Here is a 15,669-nt window from a genome sequence, read left to right as displayed (position 1 = left end):
TGAGGTTGTATTTATTTGGAATAGGTTGTATTTTTTTTTCCTTTTATAGTCATGTCTAAGTGCACTTTCAGTATGACTGTTAAACTCCTTGCCACTCAGGTATGGTTTCATCCAAGTTTCTGATACTGCTAAGATTTATTGTGTCTTTACAGTGCGCACCTTCTGTTGGTAGTCTGGAAACTTGTTACATATGCTTCACGCATGGAAATGTTTGATTTATAAGTCTTTTAAAATTGCTTAAAACATTGAAAACCTTTTAAGTTGCAGAACTGCCTTCTGGACAGACGTGTTTTGTTGCTTGCATGTAGTACTGTCATTGGTAAAAAGTAGAGTAATCCCTTGCATAAATCACCTAGAAGAATAGACTCTGCAAGTAGAGGAACAGAATCCTACTGAACCCTTTTTAACGTTTAGTAAGGAGTGGTGAAAAAAAAGGTAGCATGGTTAGCGTACTCAGAGCTTGTGATTGCTTGCCTTTAAATCAAAGCATCTTGGTAGAAAAAGTGAGAATTGTTTTCTTTGCTCCTGAGTAAGGTGGCTTTCTGCATGATGGAAATGTAGGACAGAATATAGTTATCAGAGATTAGATTTTATGTAGAGATCATTAGTGTACAGCTTTTTATGTGATTATTTATTTACATTTGTTGACCGGGAGAGTCCGACTGGACACAGGTCGGTTTTCAGTGGAGGCCTGGGGAGAAAAGCTCCACATTAAGTATTATTTGCATCATACAGTTAAAAAACATAGCATTTAAATATAGACATTAGTCCAGTTAAGGACGCAAGACAAGAAGAAAACAGATGTAAAACAGCTGTAGAACATAGTACAATTTTAAAATATGGTGACATATACTAAACATGGTTACAAATGTAGTTGAGATTCATCAGTGAACAATTGATGCAATCTGTTTTTGAGGTACATAACAGCCATTAGCAGTTGTTGCTACAAGAAGTTAGTATTATGTGGTAGGTAGCTGGGAACATGAGTAGTCAAGCTTGCTAAGAGTAGGTTGTTGATAGGGGGCTGAGAGAGGTAGTGGGTGGGGAGAGTGGATGGTATTAGAGGGTGGGGGTTGCAAGGGCATATCTGGCAAGTTTTGAAGTGTGATTTTAGTAAGTATTTAAAGTGGGTGCAAAACATTACCGAGGTAATTGAGGATGGGAGGGAGTTCCAGAGTTTGGGTATAGTGCAGGAGAATAATGCTTCTTCAGCAGAGTTAATGGCTCTTGTGACCTGTAGGAGGTTTTTGTGGCTGGATCTTAGTGGTCTCGTGGTTATGTAGGCACGGCCGGCCTTAGGCATAGACGAACTAGGCAACCGCCTAGGGCGCCGTACAGACCGGCCGTATAAAGGGCATAATTTGCAAGTATTTATTCATTTATGCAGGCAGCAGAACCATAGGGCAAGGGGGAGGGGCAAGCACACTCCCACTTTTGTAGTAGCTTTGCCAGGAGGCTTCATCGATTAAATGACGAGCCTTCTTTAAGGAGGAACCAACATGCATCTCATACACACATGCCAACGTAGTTGTAAAGACGTTCTGCAGGCGCGCGTAAGTTAAACTAGTAGAAAAGTTAAGAGAGGGGCTTAAGTCTACTTGTGCGCGTGTGGACGTTCATTTTAAAAAGAAGGTAAGTGTATGTGTGTGTGTCATTTAAACCTAGCTTCTGTATGTGAGGGAAATTGTATTTGTATGTATGGAATTTAAATTGTCTTTCTTTAAATTGTCTTTCTGTTTATATGAGAGGTAAAGTGCATGTGTTACTGTTTGAGAGAGTAGGTGTGTGTATGAGAAAAAAGGTGCATGTCTGTGTGTTGTACGAGAGAGTTGGAGTGTGTGGAATTTAAACTCGTCGTTTTTTGCTGTATGAAAGAAACGTGTATTGCTTTGTGAGGGAGTAAGTATGTGTGCGTGTGTGTATATCGCTATGTGTGCTTGTCTCATAGTTCTACTTATTTATTTTTAATATATAATGTTTTGTATAGCTGTAAGATGCATTAATGTATATTTATTCAGTTCATGGGTGAATATTTTATGGATATACTCAGCAGATGCAGCATGGTGGCATAATGGATAGCATTGTTGTGTCACCACAAGAGGATCCGAGGTTCAGTTCTTGGCTGGGTTGCCTCCTTCATGTGTTTGATTTGGTTTCCTCCAGGTGCACATTCCAAATACATGTAGTAGGTGGATTAGACACTCTAAATTGGCCATATATGTGAATGTGTATGTGGTGTGATAGAACTAATGCAGCAGGGCTAGCCACCTAGTGATGTAAACTTTGTCTCCAAGTGATTGTCATTGTTGAAGTGATGCCTTGACACCCTATGGAATAATGGGAAAAACAGGGTTGTGAATGAATGAGTACACAACAGAGCAGTCCGCATCCCTGCTCCTGAAAAAGCCATGCCTATATTTATGGCATAAGGCCTTGTCAGAATAGTGAAAAAAAACCCATCTAATTATGGCAAAACAGGGGATTTTCAGAAATTAGCAGAAGAGAAACTCTGAACTACTTCCGAATGGCTGAGGTGCAACATATAACAAATGAGTAGACTTACAAGTTCATCAGAAATTTGAGGAGAAAATCACTTTTGGTAAGACAGCATTTATAAATAAAATTGAAAGATTTAAGGTTGACAGAGGTAAAGAACCAAAATATCCATCCAGCTAGCTGGATTGGCAGATGGATAGACAGACAGAAGTAAGAATAAGCATAGTAACAAACAGATACATCAAGAAGTATGACTTGATGAACATGTAAAACATGAACAGACAAAAAATGTGATGGTAGTAGTATAGTTAAGTTATTGTGGAAAAGAGATTTTACAGGAGTCTAGGTCAGGGACTAACAAGACATAATCATCACAAGACTCAATAGCCTTGAATTTCATAGGATATTGTTATGAGGAAGAGATTCCCACCAACATCATTTAGCTGTTTATACAATAAGGGTGATTAAGGCCTGCATGTCAGCAGGCAAGTCTTATTCACACTGCTTGCACCTGTAACCACATACTTACAGTTTCTAATCATATTGGGTGAGGTACAGCAGGACATACTGTTTTAGCTCCTTTAATAATTCAGTCTGCTTGATAGCTTTTTTTGTCTACCAAGCCCACACTCTGGAACAAGACATCAAAGTGCTTAAACTACCCCTGAGGTTTCCCACCCCCTAAGTAGAGCAGTGTCTTCTTTTCTGTGAGACTTCTTAACCTCTGCCTTGGAAGTGTTCATACTTGTCCCGTCTGGTGCACATAATATGAAGAAACTACTAATTTACATGCCAGCAGTTATTTACTTTTGAGTCCAAAAGAACTGCACAATCTGCAACAAAACAGATGCCGTATATATATATATATATATATATATATATATATACATGTGTATATATATATATATATATATATATATATATATATATATATATATATATATAGATCTATATATATTATTTATATATATAGATCTATATATAGATTTATATATATATATATATATATATATATATCTATATATATATATATATATATATGAAATATACCAACTCCGGGATTGCACTACAGTGGAAAAAAGGGCATATTCCCTAATGTCGGACAAGTGTTTACTTACTCTGAGTAACACTTTACCATTTGGTAAATTAAAGTTTTGCTCTTTTCATTTCAGCAAATTTGTCTTCAGTTATTTTGGATTTCGGCCTTGTGAAGGCGATCCCTCTGTCCATGTGGGAGGACTGAATCCCCTTACCTCTTCTCACGTTTATATTTTAACTGCAAGATTGCAGAACACTAAAACAAAGAATAATTTGATTTAATGCACAAGATTTTCCTTTCTTCAAAAGCCTTGCAATTGAAATGTAAAGTCAGCAGGAGGTGTAGAAGTGCAGTCCACAATATGGGTATGGGGGGACTTGTTTCCCCTACAATGCAAAAGTTCCATCTGTATAATCAGTGTTGATGTAATATAAACAAATATTCTGCTGCAGAAGTCTTTCTGGCATCATGTTTGCTCTTGTTTGCATTAATCATACCTTATAACATCTGTCCTTTCAGTCATCCCCTCTACCCCTTATATTCTCTCCTTGTAGAACCCCAAACCATTTCAACTTAACTTTCCCTTTATTATTCACCCTTAGTCTTCTGTAAAATCCTTTAGTCCCCCTCTTAAGTTCACATTTACTCTTGATTAATTTTCACACAAATCCTGTTCTAGCAACTTTCAAAGTTAAAAAGTGCAATATTTAAAATTTATCCCTATTTTTCAGCCATTGCATCTACATTGTTAGGCTTTTTTGCACTAAGAGGTTGACAGGTATGCATACCTCTCAACTGTCCAGATTTTTGCCTCCTATTTTTGGCCTATTCCTCATAAAATGTGTGGTTTTCTGGCAAATCACTGAGGATGTAAATAACTAAATGTCATACATTTGAGTTTCACCCTTCATTTCCTTCAGAAAATGCATACTAAGACAAATGCTGTTATTGTAGCAACTTTCTAGGTCAAAAAGAGCAACATTTATAATCTGCCCCATTTGGGGGCCTTTGTCCCCTCATCATTTTAGCCTTTGTTCAGATTTCTTGTGCCAAGAGTTTGAGAGGTATGGAAGCATGGTATGTAGTGCCCTAGTTGCTGATTATTTGGTGCATTTTAAGGGGGGATAGGGGTTCTGCATTCCATAGTGTGACCTCCTTTGTTTAGTATACCTAGTAACTATGAACTTGTTTCTCAGTCATCCTCTATTGCAATATTACTAGCTTACCAATTTTTTTAATGTAATGTAGGCAATTAATTCTTCAAGGGCAGCAGGCACTGAATTTGTAGATAAAATACTGAAATGTAAAGTTGTTTGCCAGTAACAGCCTCTTCGTTAGTTACACATCTCTTTAATGTAGAATTATTCGGATGAATTTTACTTCTGCAGATATTGTCCTTATTGACTGATAGTGGTGGGTTGTAATGACAAATGTTTGAGAGGCCTTTTATGGTTAAAATATTCTGAAATGGGTAGTTGTGTCATTATTGGTTTATGCATTTTGTTTCATTGCTTACTGGAAAAATGTTCAAAACTACAAATTTAAAACGCACTCCAAGTGTAAATGTTTCTATATGCAACTAGCTGTTTTTGTTTATCAAATGGCACACTGTGTTGTAAAATCTGAAAGCATGTTAGTAGCATAATTCCCTTTGGTGCAGATGGCTGTGGATTCAACTCCCACACCATGTAGATGGAGTGCTGATATTGCATTGCTCAAATAATTGTTTCTTAGTTGGTGCATTATAAGGGGGATGGGGTGCTACACTTCTGAGTATGTCCTTTGTATGAGATGCCTAGTGACTATGAACTTGCTGGTTTGTTAGTCATTTCCTATTGCAATATTACCAACGTACCAATTTTTTAATGTAATATAGGCAATTCTTCAAGGGCAGCAGGCACTGAATTTGTAGATAAAACATTGATATATGAAGTTGTTTTTCCCATAGCAACCTCTTCGTTAGTTACAGATTTCTTTAACGTGGAATTCAGATAATTTTACTTCTGCAGAGATTGTGTGTATGGAGTAATATTGGTGGATTGTAATGACAGAGGTCTTGAGTGGTCTTTTATGGCTGAATTTTTCTGAAAAAGGGTAGTTATTGGTTTATACATTTTGTTTCATTGCTTATTAAAAGAATGTTTAAAACTACAAATTTAAAACACTTTCTAACAAGTGGTGCTGTATTATACAAGGAATATAATTCAATGCAATCAGGAAGGTGAATCAAAGAACAAATACAGGTATGCATGGCCCTAACAAATGTGTGCAATGAGTCTGTTTTTAAAAAAGCCCAAAGGTAAACTTAATTCTTCACTGGCCAGATGCATTTTCTATGAATGTGGGTTTTCATGCTGTTTCAATGAATGAGTTTTTCCATTTCAATGAATTTAAGTTTCAAGGGCAGAGAAGATTACTGCTTATGCTAAGTCTGTTTTTATTGCGAGACTGTATTGTTCAGCAAATGGCTTCCTGTGTTTTGTGCTATTTTATTTTTATATCTGTAATCACTGTAGAAGCAAATAAGAGAACAGTATGCATGGTAACTGGTGAGAAGTAACCAAATAATGGAACACTGCAATGGCTGAGGAGGAGGCTGCTGGTGGGGGGAGGGGGTTGCTACAGGAAGGGCTGCTCTGGGGGGGGGGGGGCAATCTACTACCCTGCCTAGGGCCCTATTTGACCATGATCCGGCTCTGATATTTAAAGTAGAAAATACTATGTAGAGGTAGTTGCAGTTTAAGATACCTTGTAATGTGGTTATTCTTCCTAAGCATTTAAATCATTTAAGGAAATGACTGGAGTGGCCTTCTTGGGGAGTGACCCTGTGGGTGTGGCTCAAATAGGGGTATTTCATGGCTATGGTGTGGGTGGGGCTTAAGGGGCACCAGAGCACTACTTTGCCTAGGGCGCCATTTCTGCTAAGGCCGGCCCTGTATGTAGTGTTGGAGTAGATTCTGGAGGGTTGGGACTTTTAGTTGTTGGTTTAGTTTAGTTTGTGGGCAAGTGTGAGTTGGTACCATTGAAGGAGATGGGGGAGCTCTAGCCAGCCCAGTTCTGCTAGTGAGCGACAGTGGTGAGTACAGTAGGAAGCCCCTGTGGCGAATTTGGCGAGTTTGTTGTAGCAGGTTTCGAGCTTATTTAGATCGCATAGTCTAAGGTTAGTAAATATTGGAGAGGCGTAGAGTAGGGTAGAGATAAGATGAGAATTTGCTACCGAAATTTTAGCTGCTTTGGTAAGTAGTTGCTGATTTCTATATAATGCTCCTAGTTTTTTGTGCACTTTTTTAATGGTCATGGAAATTTGAATGTCAAAGTTCAGTTTATTGTCTATTTCTACTCCTAGTAATTTGGTGTGTTCTGTAGGATGGATGGTGGTGTTGTCTTCTGCTGTGATGTTAAAGTGAGAGCTGTCTAGGTTAAGTTTGGTGGGTTGGAAGATTAGTAATCTTGTTTTGTTTGGGTTGAGTATTAGTTGGGCATCGGATAACCAAGTTTCAATAGAAGAAAATGCTTCCTGTGTGACTTTTTGCAGTTCTGGTAGGGAGTGGGCTGTGCAGATGGTTGAGTCCTCTGCGTATTGTATGAGTGTGCCATGTGTTGTGGCTGAGGCTAGATTATTGGTGAAAATAGAGAAGAGTAGGGGTCCCAGGATGGACCCTTGGGGAACTCCTGTGGAGACTGGTAGTTGGGGGTAGGTTGTCCTGCAAAACAACTGCTTGTTGGCGGTCAGATAGGTAACTCTGATGCCAGTTGATGACTGAGAGAAGGATAGGTTATTGAGCAGTGAGATGAGTTGTTTTTGTGGGACCATGTCGAAAGATTTAGAGATGTCTAGGAAGGTAGCTGAGGAGAGAGAACCCATCCCGCGGTGGTGGTGCTGCGGTAGCGTTGTCGCCTCACAGTAAGACACTGTCCGGTTCGATTCTCAGCTATAGCGTCTTCTGCATGGAGACATGCATGAATGGGCGTACCTTCATTGAAGGTTGTGCATCAGGCCTGGCAAGCTGGTACATAAAAAAATCAACTGTCAATCATTAGCGGACCGGAGTTCCGCTGTGGCGACCCCTAACCGAGAAAAGCCGAAAGACACAAACACGAAGTGTTAGAGAAAGAAAGTAAGGCGGTGGTGGTGCTATGGTTAGGTCAGAAACTGTGTTTGTAGGAGAGGAGGTTGTTAGCAAGGAGGTTATCTGAGACTTGAGAATGAATGCATCTGTCTAGTATTTTGGAGAGTGGCGAGAGAATAGCTATGGGGCGGTAATTGGTTAGATCTGTGAAGGGGCCTCCTTTGTGTAGGGGAATTATGTGAGAGACTTTCCATAGTGTAGGAACATAACTTTCTGACAGAGATCTGTTAATCAAGAGTGATACGGGGTAGTCTAGAGCGTCAGCTTCAAATTGAATGTATTCACCTGGGAGGTTGTCTGCTGCTAATCTGGTGGTTTTAAGTTTAGTTAGTAATCTGTTTTATTTTGGAGGTAGGAACAGGAGAGAAAGAGAAGCTAGTTGGGAGATTGTTAGTTCTAGTTGATGGTATGGGTTTATGGGGGGGGGGGGTTGTGTTGTCTAGCTAGTGATAGTACGGTTTGTGTGAAGTGATTGTTGAAAGAGGTAGCAATATTTTCTAAGGAGCGAGTTAAGTTAGGAGTGGGTGTACTTACTTTACCTGGGTGGAGGATGGAGTTTATTGAGGACCAGAATTGTTTGGGGTTATGTTGGGAGGAGGCAAGGGCAGACTGGTAGTATTGGATTTTATCCTGTTTTATAAGCTTTTTGGTTCTATTGTGTAGTTCTAGGAATTTTTGCCTAGTAGAGGGGGTGGTTTTGTGCTAGTTGTCCCATGCTTTATCCCTGTTTTTCATTTTAGACCGTGTTTTTTTGTAGCCATGGGGATTGTTGGGCTCTAGTTCGGGAACATCTTATGGGGGCGTGGTAAGCTTAGCAATGTTTTATTAAAGTAGTCGACTGCGTATTTTAGAGGTTGCCAGCTACAGTCTTTTAGGGATGAGCTGAATGAGAGAGGGTTGGAGTTAGTTTTTTGCGTATTTGACGGTAGATGATGGGTTTTGCTTTATAAATGTGTTTTCTTAGTAAGAAGGTTTGGGAGTGATCACTGAGGCTGTCAGATGAGCAGCCTGCTATATATGACTGGGGGCTCTTATTGACTAGTATCCAATCAAGGGTAGTGTGTTTGTTGGAGTTATTTATCCTAGTAGGTGACTGGACTAGTTGGGTGAAGCCATGCAGATTTACATGATGGGTTGGGTGGTTGCTAGAGCAGGATTGCCAGTCAGTGTTGAAGTCTCCTAGAATTAAAGTTTCTTGGGGTAGGTGGTGGGTAGTCCATCTGAGGAGGTTTTCAAGTGGAGGGATGTTGTGGCCAGGTGGGAAGTTGCAACCTATTATGTTTAGGGTTTTATTTTGGTTTATTTTAATGTTGGTATACATTATTTCTTCCTTACTATTTGGGGAGCTGCAAACTTTAAGATCTGGATGTCTAGATGCTGCTTAAACATTATAGCTATACCACCTCCTTTTTTGTTTAGTCGGTCTACTCTAAGTATATTGTAACCAGTAGGGAGTATTTGCTCACTAGTAATGTGTGGTTTTAACCATGTTTCTGTAAGGATCACTACATCAGGGGAGTAGAAGTCTATGGTGGCATGGAATTCATGCACCTTGTTGCATATACTTCTAATATTTCGGCTTATCAGAAGGAGGTCGGTTGGCTTTCTATTGGTTGTGATTTGGGCGATGTGGTTTGCAGTCTGATTATGAGGGGAGGGGTTGGAGATAGAGGGACCAGGATTAGGATGGATGTCTCCACTGAGTGCTAGGTTGGATATGGATGAGACTATTAGTTTTATCAATTTCTGCTTAACCCAGCTACATATGGTGCATTTTATATATTTTTCTTTACTCATCAGGACCTGTTTGCTAGTAAATGAAACCACAGAGTGCATGCTTTTTTCAGCTAGGTTGAATGCATCACACTTGTGAAATGTATTTGTTCAAGTTTGTTTATCATGGTACTGCACTGATCTCAGTGGACCAATTTCAGGCACAGCCTAGGTGATGACGGTCACTAAAAAGCAAATTGCATACAAGAATAAACGCAGCAAGCAATTTAGCAGAAATTAATTCTGACACACCTTCATTTGGAAGAGAGAGCAACAAGTTGAGTAGTCATCACCTAGGAGAGAGAACCATGCATTCTATAGTATTTGCATACTAGCTTGAACTCTTGTTTGCAACTAAGTCTTGCATTCCACTTGTAAAGAGAAAGCAGTCATGATTAAAAGCCAATGGATAGTCTTTGAATGGTCAAAATATATACAGATAAGTTGGCTAGAGATGAGCTTGAGAAATGTTGGGTGCAAGTCTTGGCCTTTAAATAAGAGACTATAGTTAGTTATTAAATGAAAACTAACATTACACCATTTAGATACACCAGAAACAATTGAATATGGCTGGGGAAGTATGATAGTTTTTACTTGAACAAGCTAGGATTTACGTTTGTTCACAGGCTGTAATTTGTATAGTCTTGTTATTACTTGTCATATCTGCAAGTCCTCTTTTTTTTTATATAAAGAAACCTTGTCGTGCCGTGAACAAATTTCATTCAGGTTAACAATGAAAATGATTATCTGTAACTTATCTCTTTATCAGGCCACCTGTCTTTGCGAGTAGTTTGTTTACTGATATCTACAGCAGAGCTGTAGCTGGCTCATCCAGTGCCGCTCAACACTAATTTTTAGGAGCAAAAGTCCACTCTCCATTCTGGTACTTCCCTTCTTTTCTAAGGAGGAGCACCAGATCCATGTCACTCTCTCACGTTGTACTTTGAAGAGTAAAAATAAAGGGTCTGTTCTCTAATCTGAAGCATTTCTCTTCTCTCCTAAGGAGGAGCAACAAGTCCTCTGACTCCCGCAATCATATTTGCATGAAGAGCAGAAAAAAAAAAAATAATAATCTGCCAGTGATGACACACACACACACACACACACACACACACACACACACACACACACACACACACACACACAAACACACACACTCTCTTTACACCGAGTCGCTGCCCCCTTAGCCCTACCCTAGCTACATTTGTAGTCTGTAGGCCGTCTTGCTTCCTTAGAAAAGGTCATAAAACTGTAGACAAGCTACTGTTTTGGTCTGCATAGTGTAGATATGACAGCTCTATCCTAAACTTGACCTACACCAACTTGTTTTCTATCATAAAACTGACCTACACCAACTTGTTTTCTGCATACATTTTCTCTGAGAGGGGTATAATAAACTACAGTAAGTTTTTTGGCTCTTCAAATTTTAATAGAAGACATTTATGAAATGCTTATCTCCTTGCATACCTTTGTTAAATAATGTAAAACAGATCGGTAAGGTCATTGCGGGGCAGCTTTCAGCAAGTTCCTGAGCTGTTGCAGCTACTAAAGAAGCAAGTTGTGTTAATTAAATATGCTTTGCTGCTATATATATAAATCATGCTAAATAACTCAATGCCATCATTTTGTGAGTGTTGTCATACAGAAAAACAAGTGGAAAGTGAAATTAAAACATCAAAGACATAGTATTGTCTTCATTGTTTTCCAAAACTATTTGCTATTTTAACATTATGATTATAACTGAAGAAAAGAGGAAATTGCCAGGCAAGTGGAAAGTGCAAACAGTTTAATCTACCCTCTATGTGTGTGTGTGTGTGTGTGTGTGTGTGTGTGTGTGTGTGTGTGTGTGTGTGTGTGTGTGTGTGCTTTTCCCTTTGTAAATATTTTTGTTCACGTGTACTTTTTGTATGCAGAGTTTGAGCCACACTTTATAAAACTGTTCAAGTTGCAGAAACAGGTATAAAAATGTATTAAAGTTCTCTGATGCTCCTATTTTACTTGCCCCATAGTTGGTTAACAACATTTGTGAAGACGCGGTATACTGAAGTGCTGAAGTGATGCCAGACTTGCAGGTGGCTCATCCAGCAAGCTGCTGTCTTGAAATTCTACTGTAACTTAAGTAAATGTACTTTTAACTTTGCCTTCATTAACTGTATCAGTAACTTTTTTTTTCCCCCCCAAGTAGGAATTGGCAAAACCCTGACTGCAGGGTTTTGCCGACTTTGCCATGGAAAGTTTTCATCTCGGAGTTTGCGGAATGCATTTGGTAAAGTGCCAGTAGTAGGAGGTAATGCAGAGAAGCAGCATCGTGTGGAACATGTTTTCTTCATGGACTTCCAACACTTGGTGGGACTTCCCATCAGGCAAGATCCTGATTTGCCCCAGTTTGTCTGCAAGAACTGTCACGCTCAGTTTTACAAGTGCCGCAACATTCTTAGAACTTTCATTCAGAGGGTCAACACATCACCCATTGGACGTGACAAATCACAAAAAGGGTATGCTTGTCATTTCTTTACCCATTTCTCATAGTTTTTCCCTTTTTAAATAAGTGGAATCTGTGAATACAGATCAAATATTTGATTAAAAAAATATTTATAGATTTGCTAAGTTACAGCAGTCCTCTCTTGATGGCTATTTACATTTTGATTTTATTTACTAATGTTTTTTTTTTTATCCATTGGCTGTAGTGAATAAATGCGCAGAAAATTTCTTTATAGTTAATTGCTAGGATGGTTTCTGTACAGGTTCTAGTTCTTTCCACATGTCTGTGGTCATGTTGGTACCTAGACCAGCCACTGTGGGTAGTTATTGAGAGACCCCAGTGACTGCGTACATGATGGCTCCATGATCAGCTGTCACCCAAGGGGTGAAGAATTTGGTATATTTTGAAGGCATTTTTAAACATCTTTATTAAATTACCACTTAAGACTAACACAAACCATACATTAACAGAGATGAAAACAAATTGTATTAACATTTTTTTTCCTTTTACATACGTTGTACATCAGATATCTTTATCTTTTTTCTTTTATACCTGGTAGGCCATGGTGGTGCCGCGGTTAGTGTTGTCGCCTCACAGCAAGAGGTTCTTTGGTTTGATTCTCTGCTGGAGTTCTTACTGTGCGGAGTCTGCATGTCCTCCCTGCGGCTGAGTGAGCTGTAAAGACATGCAGGTAGGTGCGTGTGGGTGTGCCTTCCGTGAAGGTTGGGCGTTGGGCTGGCAACGAGGGAACAGTAAAAAAATCCATTGCCAATCAATCTGCGAACCGGTGATCCGCTGTGGTGACCCCTAACTGGGAAAAGCCGAAAGACATTGCTATCAGTCCGATATTACATAATTTGCTCGGTTCCTATTTTCCCTTAAATCTCTCTCCTCCTCCTGAACGTTATTCTGCCTGTATTGTTCCCAAAGTTTCTGTTTATTTCTATGTAATTTGCTCCTTCCCTTTTCTAAAGATCCCTCTTCAGTTCTTTAATCTCTGTTTATAATATTAAGTTATTCAGTACTTCAAATAGACTTGGGTTTAGACTTAAGACTGCGCTGGTGGTGCTGCAGTAGCATTGTCACCTCATAGCAAGACGTTGTCCCGTTCGATTCTCAGCTAGAGCGTCTTCTGTGTGGAGGCGTACGTGAATTGGGTGTGCCTTCATTGAAGGTTGTACGTCAGGGCTGGTAACCCGGTGCGTAAAAATCCACTGCCAATCATTAGCGGACCGGAGTTCCACTGTAGCGACCCCTAACTGGGAAAAGCTGAAAGACACAAACAGTAATTGCTTTTTTGGCTGCAAACAGAAATAAACTTAAAGGGCCACAGTGGTGAAGCGGTCAGCATTGTCGCCTCACAGCAAGAGGTTCTCTGGTTCGATTCTCTGCTGGAGCCCCTTCTGTGTGGAGTCTGCATGTCCGCCTCGCGGTTGAGTGAATTGAAAGACATTCAGGTAGGTCCGAGCATGTGTGGGTGTGTCTTCTTTGAAGGTTGGGAGCCAGGCTGGCAACTTGACACTGTAAAAATTCACTGCCAGTCATTAGCGGACTGGTGTTCCGCTGTGGTGACCTCAAACCAGGAAAAGCCAAAAGACAATTTAAGAAGTTTTAATGTCCAGGCAATTTGGATCGTGTCCCAGCTCAAAAGAATAATTTCCTTAGTTACAGCCATTTGCTCACCCAGTATTTCTGGCAGAGTAGTCTGTAGGGAGTTTTTAAAAATCTGTCAACTCATGACACTATCACAACCCATGTTCCCGGTTACCTCTCTGTTCCCCATCACTCCTTCATCCTCCGCTACCTGACAGAGAAAAACTTATTTAAAGTCTGCTTGTGGTGTAAAAATACCTATGCAAACACTTCCAAAGTAAAATCCTAAGCCTTCTGGACCCTGTATCATCTGATTGGTCACTTGTAAATTGATTTTCCAGTCTCTCTCCTTGTCTTTTCTAACCTTCTGTGATTCTTAAAGTTATTTTGCAATATTTTATATGTCCTACTAATTATCCCATTTTTGACAACAGTTTCTCTTCTAGATTCAACTAACAGGTCTTGCCTGTACTCTGATATCAATTCCCTGGTAAGGAAGGCAGTCTGTAGCCTGCAGTCCAGATGTCTTATTGGCATCACCCCACTCTTTTATCTTTCCTTCTCTAGTTATTTGCTGCTAGTACCTTCCTTCCTGTGAAATTTTTTTCCATAAAATTCAAGCACTGCCCCCTCTCTTGCTTATTTTTTGTACCATACGTGTAGTCATCTCTATTGGCAAAATCTCCTTTTTCCATTCTCATGCTGGCTTAGTTCTTGGAATACTTTCTGCTACTTAATGAATGCACTGTTTTTGTGTGGTTATTGTTCTTGAGGATCTGCATCCACAATCCCACTCTCTCCTTTCTTGAATTACATGTTTCATCATATTTTAAAGGCATTGTATATACATTTAAATAAATATGTTATCTTAAATTTGAATTGTGATTCTAAGACACATCCAAACTGTAGGACTTGAGATTTATTATTATTATACTATTTTTCTCCAGTTCTGTCTCACCATGAAGAAAATCTGTATTTGTGAATTTAATAAGATTAATAACTGTTGCATCTTTTTTTTTTTTTTTTTTAAGTATGTACATATTTTTGTATGTCATACTGGTATCTGATATGTAGTCTTCAGATGTCTTCTACAGTATATCCTAATTTTTTATGTAGGCAATAGATAACTGGTCAAGGCAGCTGAGGCTCATATATTATTATTGTAGACTTGGGTCATGGCTTGTTAAGTTGATCTTCATGGGTGAGGTTTAATTTGACAATGAATAGAGGTTTTGTCATACTCCTTCAAAATATTTTGAATGGGAAAAATATAGTCACTAGGAAAAAGCCATAGCCAGCAAATCATCCTCAGAAGAGAGCATATGGTTCCCGTCTCTATAATCCCAATCCCCACAGATACATGCATCCCTTCCCACACCAGTAGAAACAGAATAAATCTGTGATCAACAAGGCTAAAAGTGCAAGGTTCTCTTTTGGAAAGAGTATATCAGACTGAAGTTTGCTGCCATGACTGGGAGATGAGCAGCACAAGTAAAACTCATAAAACAGAAGACGCTACTTTTGGTTAAATTAAAAAAAAAAAAAGCAACTGCTAAAAAAACAAAAATGCAGAATACAGGACTCTGAAGATTACTGTTTATCTTTGTTTTTTAATGGACAGTGTAACAAGTAGCTCAATTCTCAAAAAAAAAAATTAGTATTGTTTCCCTCTGTCTTTTTGATAATTCACCACTTTTATTTATCTTGGCTACTGAGATTCCTGCAGCTGAGTTCCAAAGTAGTAGCTGTTTTTTGTCTGCTTGTAAATATATGTACTGTATGTTATTTTCTGGGGTGACATTGAATGGCCAAAGGATTAAAGGAGGCAGTAGAGAGTCCATGTAAAATTTAAAACTGAGAAACTGGAGCTGTGAATATATATTTTGCAGTTGATTGATATTCCTCTGAAGTTTTGATTTGCTTCTTTTGGTTCATTTTTCAGCCACTGTTTGTTCATGTGTACACAGGCGTATATTTCAATGACAGTTCTACATAATGTAAATACTTGCGTTTTTTTTTTTTTTTTTTTAAAAAGTGCTACAAAGCCTTTTTCTTTCTTTCTTTTTTTTTTTTTTAACATCCATGTCAAGTGTGGTGAAGTTGCAACATGGCACCAGAATACAGCTAAGCAGTGGAGCTTAATTAAAACAGAAGTG

At 39.0% G+C, this 15,669-nt stretch overlaps 1 protein-coding gene across 5 annotated transcripts in view; it reads left to right on the top strand.

Annotated features, from left to right (window-relative positions):
* Positions 1-15,669, top strand: part of ZNF276 (zinc finger protein 276) — a 476,210-nt gene that overhangs the window by 37,504 nt on the left and 423,037 nt on the right. For 4 of the 5 annotated variants that reach the window (XM_044081861.1, XM_044081858.1, XM_044081860.1 and 1 more), the window contains exon 2: positions 11,621-11,933. In XM_044081861.1, the coding sequence (XP_043937796.1) occupies positions 11,621-11,933 (313 nt within the window). The remainder of the gene's footprint in view (positions 1-11,620; positions 11,934-15,669) is intronic. The other variant, XM_044081859.1, reaches the window with a different exon arrangement.

The sequence above is a fragment of the Protopterus annectens genome, chromosome 8.part1 (genome assembly GCF_019279795.1).
Source record: "Protopterus annectens isolate FY-2018-M chromosome 8.part1, PAN1.0, whole genome shotgun sequence".
In the NCBI taxonomy this organism is placed as follows: domain Eukaryota; kingdom Metazoa; phylum Chordata; order Ceratodontiformes; family Protopteridae; genus Protopterus; species Protopterus annectens.
The sequence above is the reverse complement of the archived record's forward strand: the minus strand, read 5'-3'. Positions and strand labels throughout refer to the sequence as shown.